This window comes from Penicillium daleae (assembly GCF_028827525.1).
Source record: "Penicillium daleae strain IBT 16125 chromosome Unknown utg000008l_segment0_segment0, whole genome shotgun sequence".
Lineage (NCBI taxonomy): Eukaryota > Fungi > Ascomycota > Eurotiomycetes > Eurotiales > Aspergillaceae > Penicillium > Penicillium daleae.
In genome coordinates this window covers 5,082,082-5,107,694 of record NW_026623156.1, presented here as the reverse complement: position 1 = coordinate 5,107,694, position 25,613 = coordinate 5,082,082, and the positions used below count along the sequence as shown (strand labels likewise).

Below are 25,613 nucleotides of genomic sequence, written 5' to 3'. Positions count from 1 at the left end.
ATGCTGCCAAGGGGAAACAAATGTGAGACCGAGGTCTGATACCTCGGAGTGGAAGTGCCAGAGCAACTCATTGATGTCACTTATGTCCGGGGCTAAACTCCGCTGTTCGAGATTTGTATGATCAGAACGTCACAAATCAAGATCCGCACCAGGTAAGTTGAATCCCATGTCATTCATGATCGAATCCCACAGATCTGTGGCTTGAAACTCGCTGAGGCTTTTTCTGTGCTCATCTTCAGTAGGACTGTCTTCACGGTAGAACATCTGTGTGTCAACCTGCCCGCAGAGGCCAATAATAACGTTCACTGCCATCTGAGTTTGTGGCTTCTTATCAGATCTTTTGGCCATGAAGTCTAGGTAGTCATCCACATAGTACCGAGTTATTTGCTCATCATCAGCTCCTCGGTGATGAATCAGGTAGACCAAGATCAAGAGAGTACACTGCTGGGGGCCATAGTACTCTGCGAGAAACCAAAAATAAGGCTCAAATGCAGGTGCACTACAAAGTTGCAGGTATTTTCGAAGATAGGCCCGTGACAACTGAAAGATCCTGTTCATCGAATAGTTAGACACCAATTCCGCAGAAATGTTGAATGTTCAGTTAGAATATAAAATGAAACATACTGATTCCAAGACACATCATGGGATATTGAATCTGGAGGACCAAGCAGCATCTTCCTCATCATGATGGTCACCTCTAACTTGAGGAGAAGCAAGCTTGTTCGTGCCAATGCGCCAATTACCGAGGGTGATTTGCACTTGTCCTGATACAAGGTGTGGTGTGTCTTCGGGGATGCTTCTTTCAAATTGACAGGAAGTATGTCCTCGACATTTTGAGATGCAGGGATTCTGGCAATCAGAGAATCGAGAAGACGGCCAAGGGATTTTCCCGCTTCCACAAGCTCGGTCACTTTCTGCACGGATATTTGACCTCCAGTACGGGAAGTGGCGTTTTGGAAATGATAAATCAACTTGTTCTGGAGCCGTGCGGCTTCATACCGACCAACCGCGAGAAGATCTGTGGGAGAACTGTCTGGCGCAGAAATCATTTGCACTACGTCGAGCGGGTTGTCTGCGAGACATGTCGGCAAGCCATTGGCAAGACTCGTTTGAATATCCAACCAGACTAAGTGCCACCATATCTGACGTCGCTGTTCTTTCGTTGAATCAAGGTCTGGCAGGTTATTTTCTCGATGAAGCCCCATGCACTGGGCAAGACGGATGGTAGTTGCAATGAAGAGCGCATCTTGAGTTGATGATTCTGTTTGCTTGAATGTATGGAGTAAAATGGATCCAACCAAAGTATTAAGTGTTGGATGCTCCAGATATCGGCATGCAGACAGACTGTCGGAGCAAGCATTCTTGAATTGGGTGATGGCCTTTTTAGGATCTAGACCACCTAGGACAGAGGAATCATCCGCCGTTGAGGACGGTATCACGGAAACCCCTGCATAGAAGATTGCAAAAAGCAGACAAGTGAAGGTAGGATCTCGAATCAGTCCCGGGGTGGGAGTAGATCTCCAGCTCGGGCCCATTCCCAGAATGCCCCGTACTGCGATTGGAAGGTCGAAGTATTGATCAGTGGATGGAGCGGATGTATACTAACAAAGAATGATTGAACCAGCACGTCAGCTGTTAGTTTCGAGGGCAATGAGTATAAAGCCTTTGCTAGTGATACAGCTGAGATATGGGGCGGAGGCAAGTCGGCCGGGGTGGGTTGTTCATTGTAGAACAATGCATCAATCAGTCTCTCCTGTACCAAGGTTAGAATCAAAGTGAGGAATCTATGTTAGGATTAACTGACTTGGCCATTCACGAAGCCCCAGAAAGTCCTACCAATGTGCCGGACGCGAGCGCCTCGTTGGAGACTCAAATAATCGGGAGCTAGAGAAATCTGATTCTCAGCGGAGGGCTTCTCTTGAACGTTGAAATTTTGATCTTCTGGAGCTATCTGCGAAGGCGGATAGTCTTCAGCTTCAGTAGCCCGTAAGACTCGACCTGTTTCTGTGTCGCGAATTCCTGTGTCATAAGCACAATTCTCTCCCATTCGTTGACAATTGTGACATTCGGGTTTTTCCTTCCCACACTTGACCTTTCGGCGGCGGCATACTACACAGCTGAGGGCCAAGCGAGGCCTTCTGACCGTGTAAGAAGACATTTAACCAACCATGCACAAAAGATGAGCGAAAGATATGATGTCAAAGAATTGGCTGAAAAAGCACAGTTTATGGGATAGACACCAATCTGAGAGGTAAAACGAAGTATGTGATGATGGGAGTTTCCTCCAAAAGGAAAGGCCCGAGTGGCTGGATCCGTCCCACCGAGCCGCAGGTGCAAGATCGCCTTAGTCATCACTATCGTTTCTGGAACCGTCCCAGTGGAAACTCCAACCTTCTTCTCTCCATCTTCAATCCATTCGCCTTGAAATGACCCCGACACCTCTTGGATAGCACGCCCTCCTCTTACCCCGACCACCCCCAACCCATCCATCCAAATTCCCCACCGATGGCGCGTTCCTCCGTCGTCCAAGAGTATGACGCGCCGTCCACAACCCTGAGCCTGGACCAGAAAGTCACCCACGAGCGCCAGATCTACCGAGTCCCTCGCCCAAAGGGCTACCGCGTCTCATGGCACGCCAACCCGGCCGTCGAGGCGCACCATTTCGGCCAATCACATCCTATGAAACCATGGCGACTCACTTTGACCAAGCAGCTCGTCATGGCGTACGGCATGCACCACGCCATGGACCTGTATCTCGCGCGGGCGGCGACATATGAAGAAATGGCCGATTTTCACGAAGCGGACTACCTGGATTTCCTGAAGCAGGTTATGCCGGGAGATATGGACCGCGCCGAGCAAAGCGATAACGTGGTGCGGTTCAACTTTGGCGACGACTGTCCCATCTTCGACGGGCTGTACAATTACTGCTCGCTGTACGCGGGCGGCACGGTCGACGCGGCGCGCAAGCTGTGCAATGACCAGGCAGAGATTGCGATCAACTGGTCTGGCGGTCTGCACCATGCGAAAAAGGCCGAGGCTAGCGGGTTTTGCTACGTCAATGATATCGTCCTCGGTGTTCTACAGCTATTGCGCCACCACCCGCGGGTGATGTACATCGATATCGACGTGCATCACGGAGACGGTGTCGAGCAGGCATTCTGGTCGACGGACCGCGTACTCACCGTTTCGTTTCACAAATACGATAAAGACAACTTCTTCCCCGGAACTGGAGCTCTCGACGATACAGGCCCTACACACCCCCTCAACCCCGGCGCACACCACTCCATCAACGTCCCGCTCAACGACGGCATCGATGACGAATCCTACATCCAACTCTACCACGACGTAATCGGCGCCTGCGTCGAGACCTACCGCCCCGGCGCAATCGTCCTCCAATGCGGAGCCGACAGTCTTGGCTGCGACCGCCTGGGCTGCTTCAACTTGAACGTGCGCGCGCACGGCGCCTGTGTCGCCTTCACCAAAACCTTCGGCCTGCCCCTCCTCGTCGTCGGTGGTGGCGGGTATACTCCGCGCAACGTCTCCCGCGCCTGGGCACACGAGACATCCATCCTCCTCGAAGCGGACCAAATAATCGACTCCACAATCCCAGATTCAGTCGCCTTCCGCACACACTTCGGTCCAGACTACTCGCTCTTCCCACCATTATCGGAAATCCGCAAGCTGGAGAATAAGAATCCCCGCCCTTACCTTGCCGGGCTGGTCGAGTCTGTCCATGAACAACTGCGGTATATCAAGGGTGCGCCCAGTGTGCAGATGAGTTTTATTCCCCCGGATATCCTGGGTCTGCGCGAGGAAACAGAAAAAGAAATCGAGGAGGAAACCGCTATGCTGGAGGAAGAGCGCGAAGAGCATTTCGGTGGTGGTTCCGCTGCGGCGGCAGCTGCGGCGGCTTATACAGACGTGCCTGGCTCGGTGGGTGCTATTCCCCGTGGGAATCGTCGGCGCGAGATGGAGCGTGGAGCTGGGTATAGAGGCGAACTATATTCATGACTGTTATTTCGGTTCTGTTGCTTGCTTGGTCCAATACCATGGTGTTTAGGAAATAGGGGGTCAGCGTCTAGGTTTGTTTCTTTTGTTTCATATCTCTCGCATTTGGAGTAATCATGTCGAAGGAGTCTATGGTGTTTGGTGTTTCTTGGTTCTTGTGATATCCCCGGACGGAGGCTTGTACAGTAATAAATGCAATCAAGAAAAAGAATTATAACATGGATACATTTGAAAAAACATGGTTTCGTCAATTCGGTAACTCCTCGAGTTTGTATACTTCTTTGTGTCCATGTATATCGAAGAAGTCTATTCTCCACCCGTTCCGGACTGAATCCCACCGTTCTTCGTGAAAAGGAACCAAGTAAATCTCATATCCAGGAACCGTGCTTGACACCGGCCTCTTCCATGAACGTGCATAACATCCATCCATTGCCGTCCTTGGCCTCTTACAACATCCCCTTAGACAAGGTAAAGATTACTATGTACCTAACATTTCCCACCCAGATCCACTGTAATCCATCCCCATTCCAGGAACATCGTAACACGATGCGACGAGTTGTTTGAAGTAAAGTATTTCTTTTCATTTGTTTATTTCAAGTTGGAGGTTGTTCAAAAATCAATGAAGTTTTCTTTTTCTTAGGATCGCAAAAATCCAGAATCAAATCGGGTATCCAGCAATGTGGTGCGGCTTTTGAAGACCGGGAACGCTTGTGTTGAACATGATGTTTGTGGGGAAGGAGAAAGGTGTGTGTGGTCGCTGTTTTCCAGTCGCTCGAGTACTCCTTGCGGATGCATAGCTTGTGCAGGCTGATTGCTTCTCGCATAGGTAGGCCTCGCCGGTTAGCTGTGGGAGGCTCTGGGCGAGTCGTACGGCTGGAAAGGACCTTGGGGCGAGGCGATGAATGGGGCCGGAGTATATTTTATGTTGTGTGGAGGTGGCTGTCCCCAATTCACTGTTTTTCCTCTGCGTCCACGAATTCCTCCTCTTCTTGGGTTTCCGTATCCTTCCGTTCCACGACTGGTGCGGCTGTGTTTTCTCCTGTAAATGAGGCTGCGCCCGCGGTATTAGCTGTCGTGTCCTGCTCGGGGAGCGCCGGTGTCGCAGAGTTGGACGACTTGGAAGCATGCGGCGGGATCTGGAATTGGCTGCAATCTTTCTGACAATCGAGGATGGGCGCGATGGCTAGGATTTGCTTGGTTGCGGTCTGGGGGTCATGCGAATCACTGTGCGTTTCAGATTTTAGTTTAGACTCGATCGTGCTCCAATGCGATCTGCGAAACGTACACCTCGGCATTGATGATCCAATCCAAATCTTCCTCGCCTTCATCCTGACCACCAGGGCCGCCGTGTACAGCCCGGAACAACCGAGGTTGCCACTCAACACCTTCGTCGATGCGCTTGGCAGCCTCGTCTCGTTGGCGATCTTCAATTTTGGTCTTTTCATCCGTTGCGGCTGTGTGGTTTTGCGCCAGAATCGCCTTCACCGTGGGTTCCCATAACCGTTGCGATTCCCGCTCTGCTTGCTCGCTGATTGGGCGTGCGAGGGGCTTCGAGTGCCTTGCGTGTGTGGCATCGAATAAAACCTCCTTCCGGTGAGTCTATCAAGTTCATTAGCATCTAGCGCGGGTGAAAAGAAAAGTGGCAGACAACGAACATGGACATCTTTGATGTGCATCTCGCCATTCCACAAGCCCGACAGTTCATATAGAACTTCACCAGTCTTCTCGTTCTTGATCGTGCCCCCAATTGCATTATAGGTACCCGAGAAATAACCCTTGGTCTTGAACTCGATATCGGCCACGAGGTTGTTCTCCGGGCACCGCACGTAACTGTGGTCGCCAAGCTCATACTTCATCTTTCCGAACAGGATGCCGCGCGCGTACATGTTAGGCTGCGTCACGATGCTAGCGAATCGGTCAGTATGTACTTTGTCGCAAGTAGCCGAAAACACGTACTATCGTTCACCCTTCTCCTTATCCTGGCCACGGTTCAACAATCGCAGAATTGCAATACCCTCCATCATACTCGCTGCGGAGTTGCCCAAGAACTTGCTGCGGGGCTTCAACGTGCCATCGATCCGAATGTGGTGCTCGGGAGCCATGAAGAAGTAGCTGGACTTGGGGGGATGGTGGGAAGTCTGCTCCGAGACGTAGTATCCGCGCGTTCCATCGGGATAGTCCCAGTAGCAAGTAAAAGTCTCTCCAAGGATGGGGTTCAAGGGCTTCTTGACGCCTCTGCAAGGATGGCGGGGGAGGAAAATCAGTATGTCGTCACCGCGGGAAGCAGGGAAAACTGAAAACGTACGGGGGCTTGATGTGCCATCCACTCAAATAGAACTTGATCACCGAGACAAATCGCTCCACAGGGTCATCGATCGTAGGCATGGGAAGAAGGGTTTCGGGGTGCGCCATGAAGCTGCGTAGAGAAATCTCGTTAGTTTCGTCGCAACTGAGCGCTGTGCCCGCGCCAAACACGCTTCGGAAAGGTCATACTTGGTAATCCGCTCGAGCATGGACCTAGGCTCTAGGATGAAGGTAGGCAAGACGACCCGACTCAAGTCGGCGCCCGGTCGGAGCTGCGAAATGATATGCAAGAGCACTGTCGTTTCCAGGTCAGCTGGAGGGACTGGTTTGGGAGGGGGGGACTGCGGGCACGATACCATTTCCCTGCTCGGGCTCGACGATCTCGTCTTCCCCGCTACCGGGGGAATCATCCACGGATGAGCGGCCTAGAGTTGCGTGAGTGTCCGACATGGTTTGTAGTGTGGTGAGTTGCGAGAGGAAAAGAAACCCACTGGTCAAGGAAGTGCGGCGGAGGTGCGGGACTGGCATGGTTGCAAGCGGAAGAGACCGAAACAGTAGGATGTTGTGGTGTGGGGGAGAAAAGGGTTCAGCGCAACGGCATCTAGCGGGAATGGGAGCAGAAGTCTAGTCGGGAGGAGGTTTTGGAAGATCAGGAAATTCCAGGGTCCCGAGGGAAGGAAGGTTAAAAAGAGAAGATAAAGGGGAAACAAGACTTGAAGGATTGAAAGAGGCTGTGGAGTCGTGTCTCAAGAAAAAAAGAGATGGTTGACTCGAACGGGCAGGCTTAGCTCGTCCTCGTCATAAGAACCTCGTCAATACGAATACTGGATTGGTACCTGCGGTGACTAAGAACCGTCCGAGGATAGGACACTCGATGCTGGTACAGAATATCCTTCAAGTACCCCTCGGTAGAAGTGCACAAAAAAAAGAATGTTATGGACCTTCGGCCTTGTGGTCGGTCGGGCAGTGACGTCGAGCCTCACGCTGCCACTTCTGGCCTGACCAACCGCTGGGGCTGCCGAGATTGGCCTAACGGAGCTAGCAAAAAGGTAGGGGTTGGTCGGATCTAGTCTCTTCTTCAAATTGGTATCATCAAGTAGGTACAGTCGATGTCCTGGAAAATCCCTTCTCTCCCAAGCAAACCCTTCCCTCCAGTTTCCCCTCTTTTGGGACTCTCTCAAGGTTTCCAATCCTTCAGGATCGTCACCAGGAGGGGGTTGGCCTTGGCAGAGTGGGGGAAGACCTCGATGGGGTCAACACCTGCACACTGTGGACAGGTTGGGGGATATTGTTGTAGGCAGATACCTGCAGGCTGGTCCACTTGGTCGATTTGGTCCAAGACTGGTCCAAGACTTGTCCAAGCTTGTCTTGCGCCGAACTGCTGGTAGAGGAGGAGAGAGGTGTCAACTCGTAGTCCCCCTTTGGCCTAGGCACCAACAAAAAGTACTACTCTATCCCGTCCAAACTGGACAGGAACCACCAAATATCAAGGCAACTCTTTCCCTACCCGATCGATCAGCGGTACATCGCCATGCGTGATCTCCTGCACAAATGCCATATCCGGTTGATGGAGCATGACGTGGAAGTGTTCGACGGCGTGGACGGACTTGAGCGACTTCCAGTTCCTGAACCAGACGACCTGCTCAGGCGCCACGCGCGAACAAAACGTGGTCTGCACGTATCGCTCGATCGCCTCTCGCGCCTCTGCTGTCAGATCGCCCGTGGTGGGGTCATCGGGAAGCTCGAATTTGGTCCAGACAACCAGGTGGATGATATCCGTATCGATCCCGTACGGCCAGTCATTGTACAGAATCCGAATGTCCTCTGTATACGTCGTATCCCTCGTATACCGCGTTAGCCAGCCGCCATTCTCGGTTCTTCCGTGGGGAGGAGTAAATAGTGGCGCCTAAAAAGTAAAAGTACCAACTATTCGGTTCTTGCTTACCAGCAAACTCAAAGGGACCGCCTCGAGGTCGAAGGTCCTCGGGATGTATCCCATCCCCCCAGCACAATCTCTCCCTAACCACAAACCGCATGACCGATCCGTATTCGGATTTGATCTGGGCCATGTATTCCAGGTACTTCCGCAGCTCGCTCGGGACCCGTTGGAATCGATCGATTCGGTTCGTTCCTGCGGGACCAAATGCAAAACGCCAACCCGTTAGCAAGCCTGTCACCGTCTGAAGTACATGCCCAGGCCCCCATCGCCAAGGATGCATGACAGATGAAATGAGCTCCACTCAACTGATTATCTCCTGGACTTGCTCCCAAGTTTGTCGCTTGTAATGACTATCGGGAGTAGCCAGGCAATGCACGTTCTTGGGTGGTTGGTCGCGTAGAAAGGCAGGACACTCGGCGGTCCATTGCGACCGGGGTACGTTGACGAGCCAGTAAGGAAGAGTCTCCGAGGTGATGCCCTGCTCGTGCAGGAACCGCGCTGGCGTGTCGGCGTCCGCGTCGACTAGTTTTTCGTCGAGCAGAGTAATCGTCGCTGCGAGCGTTGACACATCCGTTGAATGAGGCATGTTAAGCTTTGTCCGACGGGCCGGATCTGGACGTGTTGCTTCTTGTGTGACAGGATTCGTAGAGACTGGTAAGAACCACCATCCAGTTGCGATGTCACCATGCAGTAGTGCTAGAGAGGATCGAAAGATTAAGGGGGAGCTCCTGAAATATAAGATCCTCCGGAGCCGTTTATTTTCATGTCGATCATCCGGGCAATACATCCGGAATCCACCCGGTGGCAACAGTAAGCCCCGAATCCATGCGGAGAATGTAAGAAGTACTTGAACGGGAATGGAAGTCAAATATGCTGAAAATGAAGACCCAGATAGAACACAAAAGGGGGAATCAATTGCAAGAATCTTCTAAACCGAATATTGAAAATAACAAAGCCCATCACTGAATTTATGCCACTGCTACTGCCAGCTTCTTCACAATCGCATCGTCAGCGTGGATGACCGACACTCCCGCTGCTCGCAGCTCCTTTTTGGCCTCGCCCCAATTAGCAGGGACAACGCATTTTGTGGCCTCTTCAATGAGCCAACTGCGGAATCCAGTCTTGACAGCGTCGATAGCAGTCCATTTCACACAGTAGTCTCCCGCCAGTCCAACAACAAAGACATCCGTAACACCCTTCTTCTCAAGCTCCGATGCGATATCCACGTTGACAGATTGCGCCGTCACGGCAGGGTCTAGATTTCCAAAGGCATCCGCAAAGGCAGAATACATCTCGACCTGCGAGTGCTTGCCTTTCTGCACGAACAAGTCAATGCGACTGGTGTCAATCTCGGGAATCATCTCGGCGCCAGGGCTGCCAGCCACGCAATGGACCGGCCACAGCTGCTGCGGCTTTGTCTCAGTCTTCCTATCCGGAGCGGGGTTCTTCATCTCAATGAATGATTCGAAGGGTCGGTTGTTCGGTGGGGGGTGGTTGCTGGCGAAGGAAATGTGGTCTGCGGGGTGATAGTCCTGAGTTGCGATGCGCGTCACGAAGCCAGGCTGGGAGAGGAGATGGTTGATCAGTGGGGCAATGGTTCGGCCATCTTGAACGGCGAGAGATCCCTTCTGTTATTTCCGCGAAAGCATTGTTGCCAGGTACCACATCAGCCATGTCCGAGCTTCTCGAGCTAGATGGTCAGCTATATCCGCGGACTCACGGGTGGACAGAAGTCTTCCTGCATATCCACTATGATCAGAGCGGGCACAAATGGGCCTCTATCACTGCCTTTAAACTCCATGGCGAGACGGGGTATTAGCAACTTGGACGAGATCCAGTTGATCAAGAAAGAAGTGTAAGTGTTAAAGCTCTCCTCTAGCTTGAATTTAGCCAAGGAGCCAAGCGATCCGCAGCTGGACCTGCTGAGTCAGCGATCACGCTAAAAATGTCAAGTGGCCCGAACCTCCGAACTTGCTTTCTTTTCCTCCTTTCAAGGGCTACGGCCCCAGTGCAAACTCTTCTTCAATTGACTCTGGATAATGACCGGTAGTTGCAAGGTACGTTTGACAGTATGCCAGTCTCTACTGTATATTCCCTATTGCCCACTTCCACACCCTACATGATGAATCTTATTATTGGAGCTGTCTGAGCTTCGGCTTTGCGGACAAACTCATTATACGCATTTTTTTATCTGAACTGCATTCCTTTCCTATCCCTCTCTCATGTCGCTGCCTCAATTCGCCATTTGGGCCTCATGCTAATGCTCATGCCCAAACAGTCAATACCAGGAGATCGTAAACCCATCTTGAAGCCTCCCTGATTCCCCCATTCGCCTGCGTGCTACTCTAGCTACCAGGCTTTGCCCTATCCTCCCTTTAGTACTACTCTACATTTCTACATCTCTTCATATAAATTCCCAGCCCCATCATGGCGGCCTACGACCCTCGTGTAAACACCGCTTCCCAAGATCCCCCTCCCCCTCCTCCCCCACCACCCGAATCCGCCATCTCAGAGATGCCTTCCACCACCACCGAGGACGTGGAAATGGCCACGGCCAACGCGGCCACTATTGTCGCTGGAGCCAACTCCGACACGCCCACCGACTCATGGAAGCTTAAATTCTGCACAGTCTGTGCATCCAACAACAACCGCTCCATGGAAGCTCACCTCCGTCTATCGGCCGCACCAACTGCGTTCCCAGTGATATCCTTCGGCACAGGCTCACTAGTCCGCCTACCTGGTCCATCGATCTCACAACCAAACGTGTACCAATTCAACATAACCTCCTACAACCAGATGTACGAGGAACTGGAAAAAAAGGACCCGCGACTGTACCGCAACAACGGCATCCTGAGCATGCTGGACCGCAACCGCAACTTGAAATGGGGTCCGGAGCGGTTCCAAGATTGGACGCCTGGTCAGCCGCGTCTCGAGCATATCTCCAAGGGTGACAAGGGTGCACTGGGGACGGAGGGCGGCGTCGTCGATGTGATTATCACCTGTGAAGAGCGGTGCTGGGATGCCGTGGTGGACGATCTGATGAATAAGGGGAATGCGTTGAACCGGCCTGTCCATGTGTTCAATGTCGATATCAAGGATAACCATGAAGAAGCGCTCGTCGGTGGAAAGGCGATTCTCGATCTGGCGAATCGCTTGAACGAGTCTGCCGTGTCCCAGCGGCAAGCGCATGGGTCTGCGGGTTGGGAGAATGGGTCCGGTGCTGCGCGCTTGAGCTTTGATGAGAGTGTTCCAGAAATTCTGGCGGAGTGGCAGGAGAAGCATCCTAATTTGCCGGCGTTGTGGACTCTGGCCTGGCTGTAGCCTCGAGCAACTTCGCTGTCCTGTTTTTCTGATACCCCCTTTCACTGTTTGCGGATGCTCGGGTTTTGTCTTTGGAGATTTAGCAAGGGCCTGTTCTGGCTGGGTGATGTGACCCTAGTTTTGTTATTGGAAATACGAATCAAAGAACGGTACTACGCAATGCTTCTCTTCTTCTAGGGTTTCTTTCCTTGCTCGACTTGATTGATAGTAGATAGACATCGGCCTAAACAAGGCAGTGCGTAGAATGATAAAAGCAAATTCATTTGGGGTATCATCACTTCAACGCCAGCCATCTCTCCATCGAGAAAGCGATAAAGTAAAGTATAAAACAGAAGACAAATACACAATAGACGAGGCCTGGAACAACCTTATTGCTCATCCTTGACTTGTCCCTTCTCTACTTGGGAAAGCACCACATTCCTCCGCTCCAGATACCACTTGTCAAGACACTCTCTCCGTTGAGCCTGCGTCATATTCTCCACCACAAGCGCAAAATCAGTCGCATCAGCATACCCAAGCCGTCGCGCCATACTGCAGAACTGTCGGCGCTTCACATCCTCCGGCGGATTATACTTGAACCGAACAATCTGCCCGTCCGGATCTCGGAATACAGATGGTGGTGGGGGTTGATGGCGCGGTTCCGCAAAGGGATCATGGCCACCACTATCAGCATTCTGAGAAGATTCGAAGATCTGGAAATCTGCATTGGGATCATTGGTGACTTGCTCTGCGCGCCGGCTGAGTCGTTCTTCGACGCGGGATGAGCCGATAACTTCGTTATTTAGATGAGTGTATTCGACACCTGCGCCGGCGAGAATGGCTTGAATCGGGTCATGGCTGTGCGCAGGTTCAGTCTTTGATGCTTCAGCGTCGGTTTCGCCGCGGACCATGGCGGCTATTTGGCTCATTGCTTCATCTTCGGCTTTGACGTTGTCGTCATCTTCTTTGACTTCAAAGTCCGTGACTTGAACGCCGGCGCGGCTTTCGGCGACGTTGGTTTTGTTGACGATGTCGCGAAGTACGACGTTGTCGTGCTGGTAAGCGAAGAGATTCTGCATACCGAAGATTTCGCCCTTTTGGTCTGCCTTTTCTTGGACACCCTTGAAGTAGCGTCGCTCAGAGCTAGCGGTATAACCAATTTCAGCTTGTTGCTGCTTGTAGATTTGTCGTGCGTAGACGATCTCTTCAATGGTGCCGACAGAAACAAGTCGGAAGACCTCTACATCCCGTACCTGTCCGATTCGGTAGGCTCGGTCCTGGGCTTGAAGATCATAGGCCGGATTCCAGTTCGGATCAACCACGACCACCTTGTTTGCCGACGTGATGTTCAATCCGACACCGCCAGCTTTAGTAGAGATCAGGAAGACAAATTGGTTTGGGTCAGAGTTGAACTCGTCCACGGCCTTCGCACGGTCCTCATACTTCATAGAACCGTCCAGGTAGCTCACGTTATAGCTCGTGTGGTTGAATAGCATCTGGAGCATTTTCAATAGGCGGACGCTGTGTGAGAAAACAAGGACCTTGTCACCGTTCGCATGCCACCACCTAAGTAGCTTGCGCAGGACTTTCCACTTTCCACAGAACTCGGGGTTTGCGTAGTTGACAATCGAGTCTCGGGACCGGTATAGGTCTTCCCATTGATCTGGTAGTGCTATTTGCAGCATCTCCTTTTCTTTTTCTTGTTTCTCATTAGAATCGTTTCCTTGCGGAATCAGAATTGCCAGATGGTTGCTGAGCTTCTGAAGAACCGCAATAGCAGGGAAAACGTAAGACTGCCACGTCTTGCCCGTGCCAGGGACCAGCTTATAGCAGCACCAGCCTCTCTTCTTTCCTGACCCACAATCACAGCTTTCAGTGGAAGTCTTAATCGTGGTCACGATATCGCTGTCCAGGAAATTCTCATAGGCCTCTGCTTGAGTCCATGTCAGCGGACAAAAGACTACCCTGTCGCTCTTTTTGGGTAGCTGGTCCGCTATCAAAGACTTCATGCGACGCAGGAAGAACTGTGGAAGCAAGTTTTCGACAAGCTTTTTTGCTGTTCTTCGAGCTTTGCTGAGTTGGTTCAAGGTGGCGTCGTGTGACTGTCCAATCTTCAACGGCTCCGAAATCTGCGCTTTCCACGTTGTCACGGGTCCAACGACGCCAGGATTTGTCCAATTCAGTAGAGTCCATAGTTCCTCATATCGATTCTGAATAGCTGTGCCAGTCAGACCGATTCGGCAGAGTGAATTGACCTCGTTCATGCCTTGCGTTGTTTCGGACTTGCGCTCCTTGACCTTGTGGCATTCGTCTGCAATCACACAGTCCCATTCGACCATGTTCACAGGGTCCTTGTTGTTCACATACGTGGTATAGGTAGTAATCAGAATCTCCACACGTCCCGATTTCGCAGCGTGAAGGGCGATGTCTTTGTTGCTGCCATGGTAGACGTCGACATGCCACCACCCCCACCGCTGAAGCTCAGACACCCAATTTGAGATCAGAGTGCCTGGGCAGATGATCAAGGTGCGTGGATACCATGTATTGTCACCCGATCTCCGCATTTTGCGCATCCGCTTCGAATCTCGCTCATCGCCAGTCTTGCCGTAGGCGGCAGTCAGAAATGCAATGACTTGAATGGTCTTACCCAGACCCATATCATCGCCGAGAATACCGCCCTTTTGATAGACGAACAATTCGTGCATGAAAGCGACACCTTCAACTTGATATTGGCGCAACCACTGTGCAATCGGGGCGGGAATCAACCCCAAAGAATATGGTAACGTGATATCTTTATATTCTCTGACAGGCCTTCTGTCTGGGAATAACGGCTTCTCTTGCAGGTCTTCCAAGCGATCATCATCGGAAAAGTCGACATCGTCGTAGGAAGGCGGGAGCTTCAGACCAAGCTCATTGAGATTTTGTTGATCCCGATCGAAATGAGCTCTTCGTTGCTTCAAATAGCTTGGAAGAGTGTACTCCATCAGCTCGTCCTCCGATGAGACCTCGCCATATTCCCTCAATGGTCTCTTGGGCCTTGCTGATGCGCGTTCAGGCTTGACGAGACCGACCATTTTTTGATCCCGGTGTTCTTTCTTGGGAACCTTTGCTCTTCGAGTTGCAGCCGCGCTCTGTCTGCGCTTGACAGACTTGCGTGCCTTGAACTTTTTATATGCCGCCTCGCCATCATTGAAATCATCGTCGCTCTCGTCTTGGATCTTAACTGGCGTACTCGACAACATGCGGCACGGCGTGTCGCAAGCTTCTGATTTAGGGACAGAGGGAACGGGGCCACGTTTAGGCGTATTGGTAGGTTCTTCGAGTTTCAAAGGTGTCGGATTCCTATCTAAAACACCTCAGTGAGCTATATGTCGCGCGCGCGTTCGAAGATTCACAGGGTACATACTCAAGGTGGTGCCCGCGCCCAGATAAGCGGTCACTTCTAGGTCATCGTCATCTGATTCGATGACGATGACCTCGACCTCAGCACTGAGATCTCCCATATCCACTGCATAGCCGATCGGTGTCGCTGAGGAGTGGGGAATGCGCGCAGGTCAGGGCAAGTGTATGCCGCAAAGGCGGAGAAGTGGGCGATGTCATGATTCCCGGTCGGCGAGAAAAAAAAGCCGTCCAACCATCTCCTCTCGGCAGACCACCACGCCTCTACACTTCTGCATTCCCCCAAAGCCCTTTCAATTGAGTTTTACTTACCCTGATCTGCTTGGGTGATCTACGCGACGTGAGTTGCCCTAGAAAGTTTGGCGCCAAGTCTCGACCTGACCATGGTGGACTAATTTGCATCCCACTATCTAGACTTCTGCATAGAGCGCCTGGCAAGCTTGCTCTTGGAGGCCTGCCCTCATTTTTCTGATCCCTTTTACATCCCTACCGAATACAATACGCCAAAATGCCGCTCGATACCTCCACGACATATCCTTTGACCAAGCTGCGCCTCGACGGTCGCCGATGGAATGAGCTGCGTCTAATCCAAGCGCAGATCTCGACCAACCCTGCCAGCTCTGGCTCTTCATACTTGTCCATGGGCAATACTGCGATTATGTGTTCCGTCCATGGTCCGGCTGAAGGTCGCCGTGGCGACGCCAGTGGTACTGCAGGTGGCGCAGGTGCCATCGTCGAGGTGGACGTGAACGTTGCTGGGTTTGCTGGCGTGGATCGCAAGCGGAGGGCTGGAGGAAGTGACAAGTGAGTGTCTTGAGCAGTCCCCTAGTTGGGAGCTTTGTATCACAGCTGTATTCGCGATTATTGTAGGAACCATTGAATGCTAACTTGCCGGTCAACAGACAATCGTCGCGAATCGCAACAACCCTACGCTCCGCCTTCCAATCGCACCTGCACACCTATCTCTACCCGCACAGCACAATTAGCATCCACGTCTCCGTTCTGTCTGCCGATGGATCTCTACTCGCTGCTGCGATCAATGCCTGTACCTTGGCTCTTGTGGACGCCGGTATTCCCATGCCGGGCCTGCTCACCAGCTGTACGGCTGGCATGAGTGGTAGTGCCTCCACACCAAAAGACCCTCGACACGACGAGCTAGACCCGCTGTTGGATTTGTCACTTCCTGAAGAGCAGGAATTGCCTGTATTGACTGTCGGCACTACGACCTCGGTACCCGTGGGAGAAAACAACATGGACGAGGAAGAGGGAGAAATGAAGGTGGCCGTGTTGACAATGGACTCGAAGCTGCATTCTACTTATATCGAGACAATGTTGGCCGTGGGAATTGACGGGTGCAACCAGATCCGCGAGTTGTTGGAGGGCGTCATCAAAGGGTCAAGCGGGGCCTGAATGCAATAAGAATCTGATACCCATGCACTTTTGGCGGCGTTCATTTGGTGTTCAGGATAGAGTACCGCAATGTTGAATACTGAATATTTGATATTTGATATATTGGGTTGCAGAAAATAGGAGTTTGTTTGAGTCCGTATCGAGGGAGCGTAGGAATTTGCTCAATTGTGCTCGTTTTCCCAATCCTTCGGCGGTTTGCATCGGAATGTTGGAAATGTGCTCATCACCCCAAAAGGGCAGTCGAGCTCATGAAGGAAGGCCCGTCTTTTGTTTATCACATCCTGGTCCTTCTTCTTTCTCATCTTTTCATCTTCCTCGTTCTCCTTCTCTGTGCAACCACGACGCGGCTGCCAAAACCCTCATACACGTCCAGCACCGCTACTCTTCAAGTCTTCGTCGGACGTCTCCAAAAAGACTCGTCTATGGCTACGGCCACGGACATGACGATGACCTCAGTTTCAACTGCTCTCATGGCCATGAACACTAGCTCCATGGGCATGTCATCCATGCCCAGCATGGATGGTATGGACATGAGCTGCCGGATCTCGGTTCGTATACTAGCATCATACTACTTATGAGACCTGCCGTGACTTGAACTAATTCAAAGCTGTCAGATGCTCTGGAACTGGTTCACTATTGATGCCTGTATGATCCCTTCTTCTCGTTCGCTCCTATAAACGCTCGAGATTGATACTGACAGAACTTGGGTTCATAGGCTTCCTGTCCAGCTCGTGGCATATCCGCTCTCATGGCATGTTCGCAGGCTCCTGCATTGCCACAATCTGCCTCGTCCTCTGCTTGGAATTTTTGCGTCGTATGGGTCGTGAGTATGATGCATTCATTCTGCGTCGAGCTCATTCTGCTGCTTTGGCTTCCAAGTTTCCGGCCGGGCGACGTCCGAGGAGGGTCCCGAGTTTCTTCCTCAGCAACGGCCAAAAGTGCAGCTGTGATTGTCCCATAGTTGACGGATCAATTACCGCTGCTTCTACCAGCGAACCCTCTAATGCAAAGCTTACTGGTCCAAACAATATCACGCCTGTGGCTGCAGAAGCTGTGCACTCGATCAACGGTGGCGTGGCCAATCGCAAGACTTCTGAACATCTTGCGCCGTATCGTCCCTCTCCAGTCGAACAAGTGATTCGTGCTCTGCTTCACATGGTTCAATTTGCCGTGGCATACTTCATCATGCTGTTGGCGATGTACTACAATGGCTACATCATCATCTGCATCTTCATCGGAGCGTTCCTGGGTTCTCTTATCTTCTCGTGGGAGCCTCTGTCTCTGTCGAAGGAGTAAGTCATTGCGCTTCTTTACAATTAATGACTTCCACATGAATCATTGCTGATCAAGTTTATGCGCTTTCCCAGAAATGATGCCACTCAGGTCACCAAGTGCTGTGGTTAGATCCACAACCACACACCTCGATTATCATCACAGGACACGGATCGAAAGACAACTTTCTGAAAGTGGAATGGGCCAGAAAACACCTTAGGAATATGGAAGTGCGCGGTATTTGGTACTTCTTCGGCATAATTTAGGTACACATCAGCCTTATCTTCTTCGCTCTCAACACTTCTGGCCAAGTGCACATGTCCTTATTCAATCCAACATCCTCTCTCTTAGCCCATATCATTTCAATAATGGATTTCGCAACAGAGGCATTCACGAGTCCAGTTGTTGTAAAGCAAGTATCGAACCACTGTGAGAAAAATCTTTGAGAATCCAAGTCCACTGCTTCGCATGCAGCGATAAATGCGGGCCATATGAGCGTAGCCATACTTTCTCCACTCTTGCCAGCTCCATCTTGCTGAATATGCATGAGCAAAGAGCGCACAGAAGTGACTTCTCGTTGGAGCATGGTAGCATCGAGGTCGTATATCCGTCGGTGGAAGAAGATGAGCAACGCAGTGTACATGGCGTGTGCTCTTGGATTACCAGCTTCCATGTCGCTCTCGTAATCACGCCTAGTAGTAGACTCCGATGTGCATGACCTTAGAAGAATACTGATCCCCTTCTCCAGCGCCTTTGCTCGCAACCAAAAGTCCCTAAGGTTGAGTCTGCCGCTCGCATTCTGATATAATATAGAGAAGTCTCGCTCATTAGCGAGCCGAATTACCTGCGACAAGAGCATGAGAAAGCTCTCTGCCACACCGTACATCTCCGGGAACAGCGTTAAGCTCCAACGGCCTGGAATGGCGAGGTGAAGATCTCGTTGTGCCACGCCAGGATCCTTTTCTTCGGCCAAAATGTCTTCTGAGAAAGTAATATCGGAGCTGATTCGGAATTCTGCGCTGGGTGCGTCTCTCTCTGGAGATAGACTGGTGTTGGCTAGCCTTTCGCTCAACCCGTCATCAATGCACGTAGTTTCGGCCATGATGCGCATGTATGCGTAGCAGTGATGAAGGGATCGCCGTTTCTGTGAAATTGTAGACTTTGCAAATCCGTTGATGGAGATGAATTTCTCCGCTTGTACTAGGCAGCATCGACGCTTATCTGAGTCTCCATGTACCATCTGCATTTTTTTTCGTTGATCAGTTCAATTCACTACAAGGTAAAAATGGAAGACATACGTAAGCAGTGGAAAGACTCAGAATGGCCATGAGAATCTCCTTGTACTTGTTCTTCTTAACACCTGACATGCGATTCTCTTCCATGCATCGCACGAAGTGACTCTCGGCTTTCTGCAAATAAGAATTGCCGACTGCAATCCAATGATCAATGCGCATAACTGAATGCTGCCCTAGATGGAAAGCACTTGTACTGAGCAGTGCATTTAATAAGGCCAGTCGAGCGTGATTTGCACTTCCACTCATCGTAAGCTCCCCCAATGTATTAACAGCGTATGGCATCACCAGGTTTAGCCAAGCACCCTCTTGGCCATAGCCTAAGGGGGAAATCAAGTGTACGATCCTGTCTTTGTAGTGTGATAGGATAGCCCATGCTTCATGGTTGTCATTGAAGAGAGAAGGCGATGAAGTGATTTGTGATCGAGGGCTGTCGGGGAGTATCCCGATGGGTTCCATTTCTGGTGGAATTAATTCAAGCAGCCATGATTCATCGGCTGGTAGATGGGTTGGAGTATTGAAGAAGAGATTTGTCTCCTCTGCTTGTCCAATTATCTCATCGATCGCAGCTAGCCAATCCCTGGGTAACGGGGGCTATCTTGTGTCTCCAGATCTGTGACATCCGTTTCGATGAGTCGAGATAGCCTCGAGACCCCGAAAGGCCCATGGAAAAAGGAGAATGGGGTGGTCACATCCGAACATTGATCGAATCTTTCGAGGTCAAGTAACGCTTGCGTAGGATTGTGTTCGGGCACTGAATTGATAACTTCAGTGCTCATGGACTGACGTTCCGTCTCTGAATAGGTTCATCAGGATCAATCCGATTTAAGAAGGAGGGGGAATATACCCGTGAATATTGCCTGTCGGTGCTTTGCTGCATTTTCGGCACTTAGTCTGCGGACACCTTTCTTACTGTCGATAAACGTTAATGTGAATTGCTGTCCCAAGTAAGGTGTATCCGAATGCGCCGGTTGCGCCAGTACCGTCGATCTATCATGCGATTCGTATGGTGAGGACATAGCAGGGAGATCGAAGATCGAAATGGTTCGTGACGCATCCAAATAATCTTGTGCTTTGGAGTGTTCGTTCTTTAGAGAACTTGTCTACGATAGTTCTGAGAGAGTCTAGTGTCTTGTTGAGGGGGTCCCGCTGCTGCTATTGCTATCTTTCCCGAAAAGGGATGCGGTTCCGAGCAGTTCGGGCATACTCTGATAACATCCATGTCTTGATCAAAATCCAATTCTCTGACGTAGTAGCGCATTGACATGACCTTAAAATGTGGCACACCGAGACTTGACAATTTCTACACGTGTACTGAAAGTCAAAGATGGGGTTTTGTTCATCAAATCCAATTCAAGGTTGACAGTAGGCGAGGTCTTGGTACTCAGTAGCACTCTTAAAGAGAGGGATGATTTCGATTACAAGCAAATGGACCCGAAGTAACAACCACGAAGATAATGATTAAACTTCAGATGGGGACTTCCAACAATAAGTAGTTTGGCAGTCACTTGACAGCCGTTGGCGGGTTTCGCCGGAGAGACCTGCCTTTTCCGCAGGTCGCTCTATTGATTCCATTTCGGTAAGTGATGCCCTATTAGTTACCTGCAATTTATATGCTAAGGCCAATGACAAGCCTGATCTCCACAGTTCTTGACGGTATGTTCAGTCTGGCACTACCTTTGCGATTCCTGGTGACATCAATATCACAATTTTCTCCTAGATTCGCTCTTAGCTAGAGGGTGTCTAGAGTGCCATGGCAAACTGTAGGGGTTCTGGAGGAAGCATTGGGGAAAGGTATTGCTATTGGCAATATCCCTGAGATGTGAACAGGAAGGGTGACGAGATTGTAACCTATACGGTGAAACTTCAGCATGTCATTACTAAAGTTATGTATGGGGAGGATTGACGATCTTTAGATAGAATGTCATGAACTGAGATTTGAAGTTGAACGCCCACTCATTGGGTTCTTCTTCATAATTGATGAAATAGAGCAGTTGGTCAACGTTTTTGGCATCCGTAATCGAGTTTTGAATCAACCTGAGTGATAGTATCAACGTGGATTTCATTACTCGACTGCGTTGCAAATGGCGGAGCAGTCGATTGTATGGGTAGATTGTTTGATAGAAAGTGATCACATAGTTGGCCACAGGAATTGTATCTTACCACCATACTTTCCTTGATGCTATAGAAGTAATACTTACCTCTATTGTAATAGTTCTTTGCTTCGTAACAAAAAACAAGTATACAGGCGGAAAACCTAGCCGCTCAACAACACCCACGAATATCGTCTCAATCATGTAGAAGAGACCTTCTGCCATCGAGTCAGGCTGATTCTTCACTTCAAGTACCAACATCGCAATGCATGAATGGGTTAAAATTACGTACAGGCGGGGGTCTCAAAGAGAAAAAGCAGGGAAAAGGACCAAGTCCCCAGAAGGACGGAGTACGTATTTGTCCGCCAGAAAAGCCCCACTTTTTTTCCAACCTTTGAACCCGAGCTTACCCCTCCTCTGTATGACTTGCGTCGTCTCAAACGACGCCACATTTGAGCAATTTACAAACCCGGCAAGAGAATATAATATACGAGTCTACAGTGGATAACAATAGGTTGGGATTCCCTGCATTAGGGAGCATACATGGGCTAGCTTGGTAGACTTGTCTAGATTACACCACGCAAAAAGGGAAAGCCACCAAGATCCGCCATGGCGCCCCCACTATTTTTCGCAGAGACCCCACGCGCAAAGAGGGACACTGCCACCACACACTACTCGATCATGAAGATCTAAGCCTCACCGCAGTTGACGATGGTGGGCTTGGTAGCGGAGCGGACGGAGCCGGAAGAGGAGCCAAGGGCCTCGAGCTCCTTGACGACCTTCATGGACTCCTCGTCAGCGACCTCGCCGAAGACGACGTGCTTGCCATCGAGCCACGAGGTGACAACGGTGGTGATGAAGAACTGGGAGCCGTTGCTGAAGCGGAGTGAAAAGTTAGTAATGATCAAGATGGAGCTGTTGTGATGGCTCTCAGAGCCAAGTAGAAAAAAAGACTTACGTGTTGGGGCCAGCATTGGCCATGGACAGCAGACCGGGGCGGGTGTGCTTGTACTTGAAGTTCTCATCGGGGAACTTCTCGCCGTAGATGGAGCGACCACCGGTGCCCTGTTAACGAAGCATGGGAATTAGCGAGAAGCTCACTAAGCTCGTCTCCAGTGATGGGAAAGGCTGAGGAGGTAGCAATACAGAAGACGGGGAAACTCACGTTGTGGCGGGTGAAGTCACCACCCTGGAGCATGAACTGAGGGATGATGCGGTGGAAACCGGAGCCCTTGTAACCCTGACCCTCGGGGAGCTTGCAGAGCTCACGGAAGTTCTTGGCGGTCTTGGGAACATCAGCCTCGTAGAGGTTGAAGTTGATGCGGCCAACCTTGGCTGGAGAGAGAAAGTCAGCGTCAGAGTCAATGGCAAGGATGATGACTGAGATGAGGATGCTCGTGGAGATGGGAGAGGATGGATGTTCCCAATTGAAGGCTGGAGGGGGGATGGCTGTATAGGAAGGAGGAAGGACAAGGAGAGGTCAAAGAGTAGTACCCCTCCATTTCCTTCTCGACAGCGAGAGAAGGTATATGGCATTGGAGAGAGTGGTAAAGAGAAGACTTACGCGCGCCGCCGACGGGGGCGTACTGGACCTCGAAGAAAGCCTTGGTGTTGGACATTTTTGCGGATGATGTGAAAGATCGATAGGCAAAGGGATGGAAGGAGCAAGAAGAAGAAAAGAGGGAGGAAGGTGGGGTTGACTTGAGGCGGCAGAACATGGTGAGGGGCAGAGGGCGGAGCGGGACAACTCGGGTGCCGGGCTGCTTGCGGGTTAGCTGCTGCGGAGACCGGTTGGGGCCAAGCGTGCAGATGTGGGAATGAGCAAATGAGAGGGTCCCGTTGGGCCTGGTGGCCTGACAACCTTGGAGCCTGGCAGCCTGGTGGCCTGGCAGCCTGAGGTGTCATCTCCATCTCAGGTCATTCTCCAGCAACGACCAGGGCAGCATCCATCTCCTGCGGGAGACAGAACCCCAGGTTGGAGAACCCGGAGAGACCCAAAGAGGATCTCAATGCTCTCTACCAACTGCACAAAACAGATCTACTTACCAGATAAAAGTACAGAGGATGAAAGTTGCGACGAACAGAAGCTCTAAGGGGAAAATTGGGAAGCTCGTCATGAAAAAGCTCCTGGAAAGCTTCACGCTTATGTAATCCCGGGAACGCCCTTCCGCCCCGGCCGGGAAAGGGAGCTGGTCAATGCGGAGGCCTCCGTATATCCTACAGTATGCCATACCTATATTGAAGAATTACCAGCATGATTTGCAGGCTATTTAAATAATCGAGGTCGTAGTGATTTGTTGGTGGTTTACCATAACTAGAAGCTACTATAGGATTGCCCGCTTTCAATGGGCTTGATAGAGTAGCTCTTATGCTAGGCCGGACCCCTTTACTGCCGTACCCACCCTTCAATTGTAAATTCGAGTGGACATTCGACTGTTGTTAGCTAACGAATACCAGATATTCTCTCTTATGGCACGTCAACATATGCAGATTGTTACTACGACTGCAATATTGATGATGAGATATCGGCGGGTTCTGATCTGATACTGTAAGATGGCATAGCAGTATGATTACTGGTTCCTGTGTAACTTACCACTGGATTTGGTCCTATTTCCAAAGGCATTTGAATTCACCCATGCTATTTCGAAGGATAGATTGAATATATATGCGATATCACGGTATAGTGTCGTCGTAAATGATACCAAGGTTGCCGTACGCAACCACGGGCTGCCGTAGGCCAAACCCCAGGTTTCCAACCCACAAAGTAACACAATTGTCCTGCAATTGATGGAATAGGAAAATAGTACATATCAGTCGCCCGTCACCCTCACCGAAACCCATATAAATTGATTTTGAAAAGACTATTTTACTACAAAGTATGATGACAGTGGCACCCCCCGCTCTCGCGCCATCTTCTACCGCCTTCCAACCGATCCGATCCCGATCCCGAGTGGGCGCCAGGCTAAGATGTTCCGGAGGCCACGGTGCCCCTCTGAACCTACATTCTAACATTGCACGTCTTTGGATCTTTAGAGTAGACACTACGGTGTTTTTCTCAGCAAGTCCGAGTGTTGTGTGATCAACCAAGTGGACTGACAACCCCCCACGGTCAAGTTTCAACCCCACGAACCAACCACAACAGGCATCAATCATGGCAGACCACGCGCAACCACTCGGTGGTCCCAAAGGTATGCATGAACTCCCCAGAAAACTCATGAGGGAACTCTTCATAACACACAGTACCTAAGTACTAACAAAACTCCCCAGTCTGGACCACCCTCATCACCAACACGGCCTATCTATCGGGCCTCCTAACCCTAGACTACTCGCTCAAGAAAGTCAACTCCAAGTATCCCCTCGTAGTCCTCTACACGGACTCCTTCCCAGACGAGGGCCACGTCGCCCTCGACGCAAGGGGAATTCTAAAACGGCACGTCCCGTATCTCCTCCCCTCCGTGTCAAAGGACTACACCAATGACGTGCGGTTCTACGACTGCTGGAGCAAATTGACCCCCTTCTCGCTTGTCGAGTATGAGCGCGTCGTCCAGCTGGACAGCGACATGGTTGCGATGCAGAATATGGACGAGTTGATGGATATCGAACTCGATGCGCCTGAGTTGGCGGGAACGGGGAATCGCGTTTTTGCAGCGAGTCATGCTTGTGTTTGTAATCCGTTGCAGAAGACTCATTATCCGAAGGATTGGTATGAATGTTACTTTCCCGATGTTGTTTGATGTTTTATGGGAGGGAGTTTTGTTTCTGACTCTTTCGATAGGATCCCGGCCAATTGCGCTTTCACGAGCCAGCATGATGACCCTGTCACCGCGCAGACGGTGGGTGCCCCGTCCACCGCGGGCCTGGGGATCCCCAATGGAGGTCTGCAGGTGGTGAATCCATCGCAAGGGACATACGACAAGATCAGCGCCCAGCTCGCCTCTTCTACAGTGGGGAACTACGATTTCGCTGATCAGTCGCTTCTGGGCGACGTCTTTTACGGCCGGTGGGTTGCTATCCCGTATATCTACAATGCGCTCAAGACGTTGCGGTGGAAGGGCGTTCATGATGCTATTTGGCGAGATGAGAAGGTTAAGAATGTGCATTACATTCTCAGCCCGAAGCCGTGGGATGAATGGGAAGCTAAGCGGAAGGGTGAGGGCGATTCCAAGCAGAGTCAGGACCCGTCTCATGCGTGGTGGATGTCTTTGAATGAAGCGCGGTTGAAGGATGAAGAGAGTAAGGGGTTGAAGGATCAGTTCTGAGGTGAGGGAGCTGAGGTTTTGTGATAGATGGATGTACCCAATCATGGCATTTTAGACTCGGCGGACTTGTTGTCGTATTGTCTAATTCAAATGTAATTATCTTAAGTTCATTAGTCGCTTGTCCGTTGCTTATTCTATGTTACTTGGAGATTTTACCAAGGGACACAATAATATCACCCCTTATTATTGTAGCACTGATGCACAGGTACTTCACGACTGAGTAGCAACTTCACGCGCAATCAGGGACGCGAGACAACCTACTCTACACATCTCACTCCGTTACCTCCATCAAACAATCCAAAGATAATAAATCATGATGATAAGATTACAGTACTAT

At 50.9% G+C, this 25,613-nt stretch overlaps 12 protein-coding genes across 12 annotated transcripts; 5 read left to right on the top strand and 7 right to left on the bottom strand.

Annotated features, from left to right (window-relative positions):
* Positions 1-129: 129 nt before the first annotated feature.
* On the bottom strand, positions 130-2,158 carry N7458_010343 (Zn(II)2Cys6 transcription factor; the record flags this gene model as incomplete). Its single annotated transcript, XM_056913725.1, has 4 exons — positions 130-550; positions 625-1,552; positions 1,603-1,753; positions 1,805-2,158. The coding sequence occupies 4 exons, from the start codon at positions 2,156-2,158 to the stop codon at positions 130-132; spliced, it is 1,854 nt and encodes a 617-aa protein (XP_056762574.1).
* Positions 2,159-2,505: 347 nt separating this feature from the next.
* hosA (histone deacetylase HOS2) lies at positions 2,506-4,011 on the top strand (the record flags this gene model as incomplete). Its single annotated transcript, XM_056913724.1, has 1 exon — positions 2,506-4,011. One exon carries the CDS (start codon positions 2,506-2,508, stop codon positions 4,009-4,011), a length of 1,506 nt encoding a protein of 501 aa, XP_056762573.1.
* Positions 4,012-4,958: 947 nt separating this feature from the next.
* Positions 4,959-6,840, bottom strand: N7458_010341 (OSBP family protein; the record flags this gene model as incomplete). The annotated part of the gene is made up of 7 exons (XM_056913723.1): positions 4,959-5,232; positions 5,294-5,607; positions 5,664-5,913; positions 5,965-6,243; positions 6,314-6,424; positions 6,502-6,607; positions 6,669-6,840. 7 exons carry the CDS (start codon positions 6,838-6,840, stop codon positions 4,959-4,961), a joined length of 1,506 nt encoding a protein of 501 aa, XP_056762572.1.
* Positions 6,841-7,489: 649 nt separating this feature from the next.
* N7458_010340 (GIG1 family protein) lies at positions 7,490-8,837 on the bottom strand (the record flags this gene model as incomplete). The annotated part of the gene is made up of 4 exons (XM_056913722.1): positions 7,490-7,738; positions 7,820-8,136; positions 8,258-8,443; positions 8,558-8,837. 4 exons carry the CDS (start codon positions 8,835-8,837, stop codon positions 7,490-7,492), a joined length of 1,032 nt encoding a protein of 343 aa, XP_056762571.1.
* Positions 8,838-9,219: 382 nt separating this feature from the next.
* N7458_010339 (nicotinamidase) lies at positions 9,220-10,052 on the bottom strand (the record flags this gene model as incomplete). Its single annotated transcript, XM_056913721.1, has 2 exons — positions 9,220-9,879; positions 9,972-10,052. 2 exons carry the CDS (start codon positions 10,050-10,052, stop codon positions 9,220-9,222), a joined length of 741 nt encoding a protein of 246 aa, XP_056762570.1.
* Positions 10,053-10,678: 626 nt separating this feature from the next.
* On the top strand, positions 10,679-11,572 carry ssuA (RNA polymerase II subunit A C-terminal domain phosphatase; the record flags this gene model as incomplete). Its single annotated transcript, XM_056913720.1, has 1 exon — positions 10,679-11,572. One exon carries the CDS (start codon positions 10,679-10,681, stop codon positions 11,570-11,572), a length of 894 nt encoding a protein of 297 aa, XP_056762569.1.
* Positions 11,573-11,940: 368 nt separating this feature from the next.
* N7458_010337 (putative DNA excision repair protein (Rad26L)) lies at positions 11,941-15,054 on the bottom strand (the record flags this gene model as incomplete). The annotated part of the gene is made up of 2 exons (XM_056913719.1): positions 11,941-14,897; positions 14,958-15,054. 2 exons carry the CDS (start codon positions 15,052-15,054, stop codon positions 11,941-11,943), a joined length of 3,054 nt encoding a protein of 1,017 aa, XP_056762568.1.
* Positions 15,055-15,458: 404 nt separating this feature from the next.
* On the top strand, positions 15,459-16,360 carry N7458_010336 (exosome non-catalytic core subunit SKI6; the record flags this gene model as incomplete). Its single annotated transcript, XM_056913718.1, has 2 exons — positions 15,459-15,754; positions 15,853-16,360. The coding sequence occupies 2 exons, from the start codon at positions 15,459-15,461 to the stop codon at positions 16,358-16,360; spliced, it is 804 nt and encodes a 267-aa protein (XP_056762567.1).
* A 446-nt stretch (positions 16,361-16,806) lies between these two features.
* On the top strand, positions 16,807-17,656 carry N7458_010335 (high-affinity Cu transporter CTR3; the record flags this gene model as incomplete). The annotated part of the gene is made up of 2 exons (XM_056913717.1): positions 16,807-16,882; positions 17,076-17,656. 2 exons carry the CDS (start codon positions 16,807-16,809, stop codon positions 17,654-17,656), a joined length of 657 nt encoding a protein of 218 aa, XP_056762566.1.
* Positions 17,657-17,894: 238 nt separating this feature from the next.
* Positions 17,895-19,943, bottom strand: N7458_010334 (fungal specific transcription factor domain-containing protein; the record flags this gene model as incomplete). Its single annotated transcript, XM_056913716.1, has 4 exons — positions 17,895-18,872; positions 18,931-19,493; positions 19,514-19,720; positions 19,772-19,943. The coding sequence occupies 4 exons, from the start codon at positions 19,941-19,943 to the stop codon at positions 17,895-17,897; spliced, it is 1,920 nt and encodes a 639-aa protein (XP_056762565.1).
* Positions 19,944-21,706: 1,763 nt separating this feature from the next.
* Positions 21,707-22,636, bottom strand: cyp4 (peptidyl-prolyl cis-trans isomerase; the record flags this gene model as incomplete). The annotated part of the gene is made up of 4 exons (XM_056913715.1): positions 21,707-21,893; positions 21,976-22,082; positions 22,183-22,352; positions 22,582-22,636. The coding sequence occupies 4 exons, from the start codon at positions 22,634-22,636 to the stop codon at positions 21,707-21,709; spliced, it is 519 nt and encodes a 172-aa protein (XP_056762564.1).
* Positions 22,637-24,168: 1,532 nt separating this feature from the next.
* Positions 24,169-25,276, top strand: N7458_010332 (glycosyltransferase family 8 protein; the record flags this gene model as incomplete). The annotated part of the gene is made up of 3 exons (XM_056913714.1): positions 24,169-24,205; positions 24,285-24,720; positions 24,793-25,276. 3 exons carry the CDS (start codon positions 24,169-24,171, stop codon positions 25,274-25,276), a joined length of 957 nt encoding a protein of 318 aa, XP_056762563.1.
* Between the last annotated feature and the right edge of the window lie 337 nt (positions 25,277-25,613).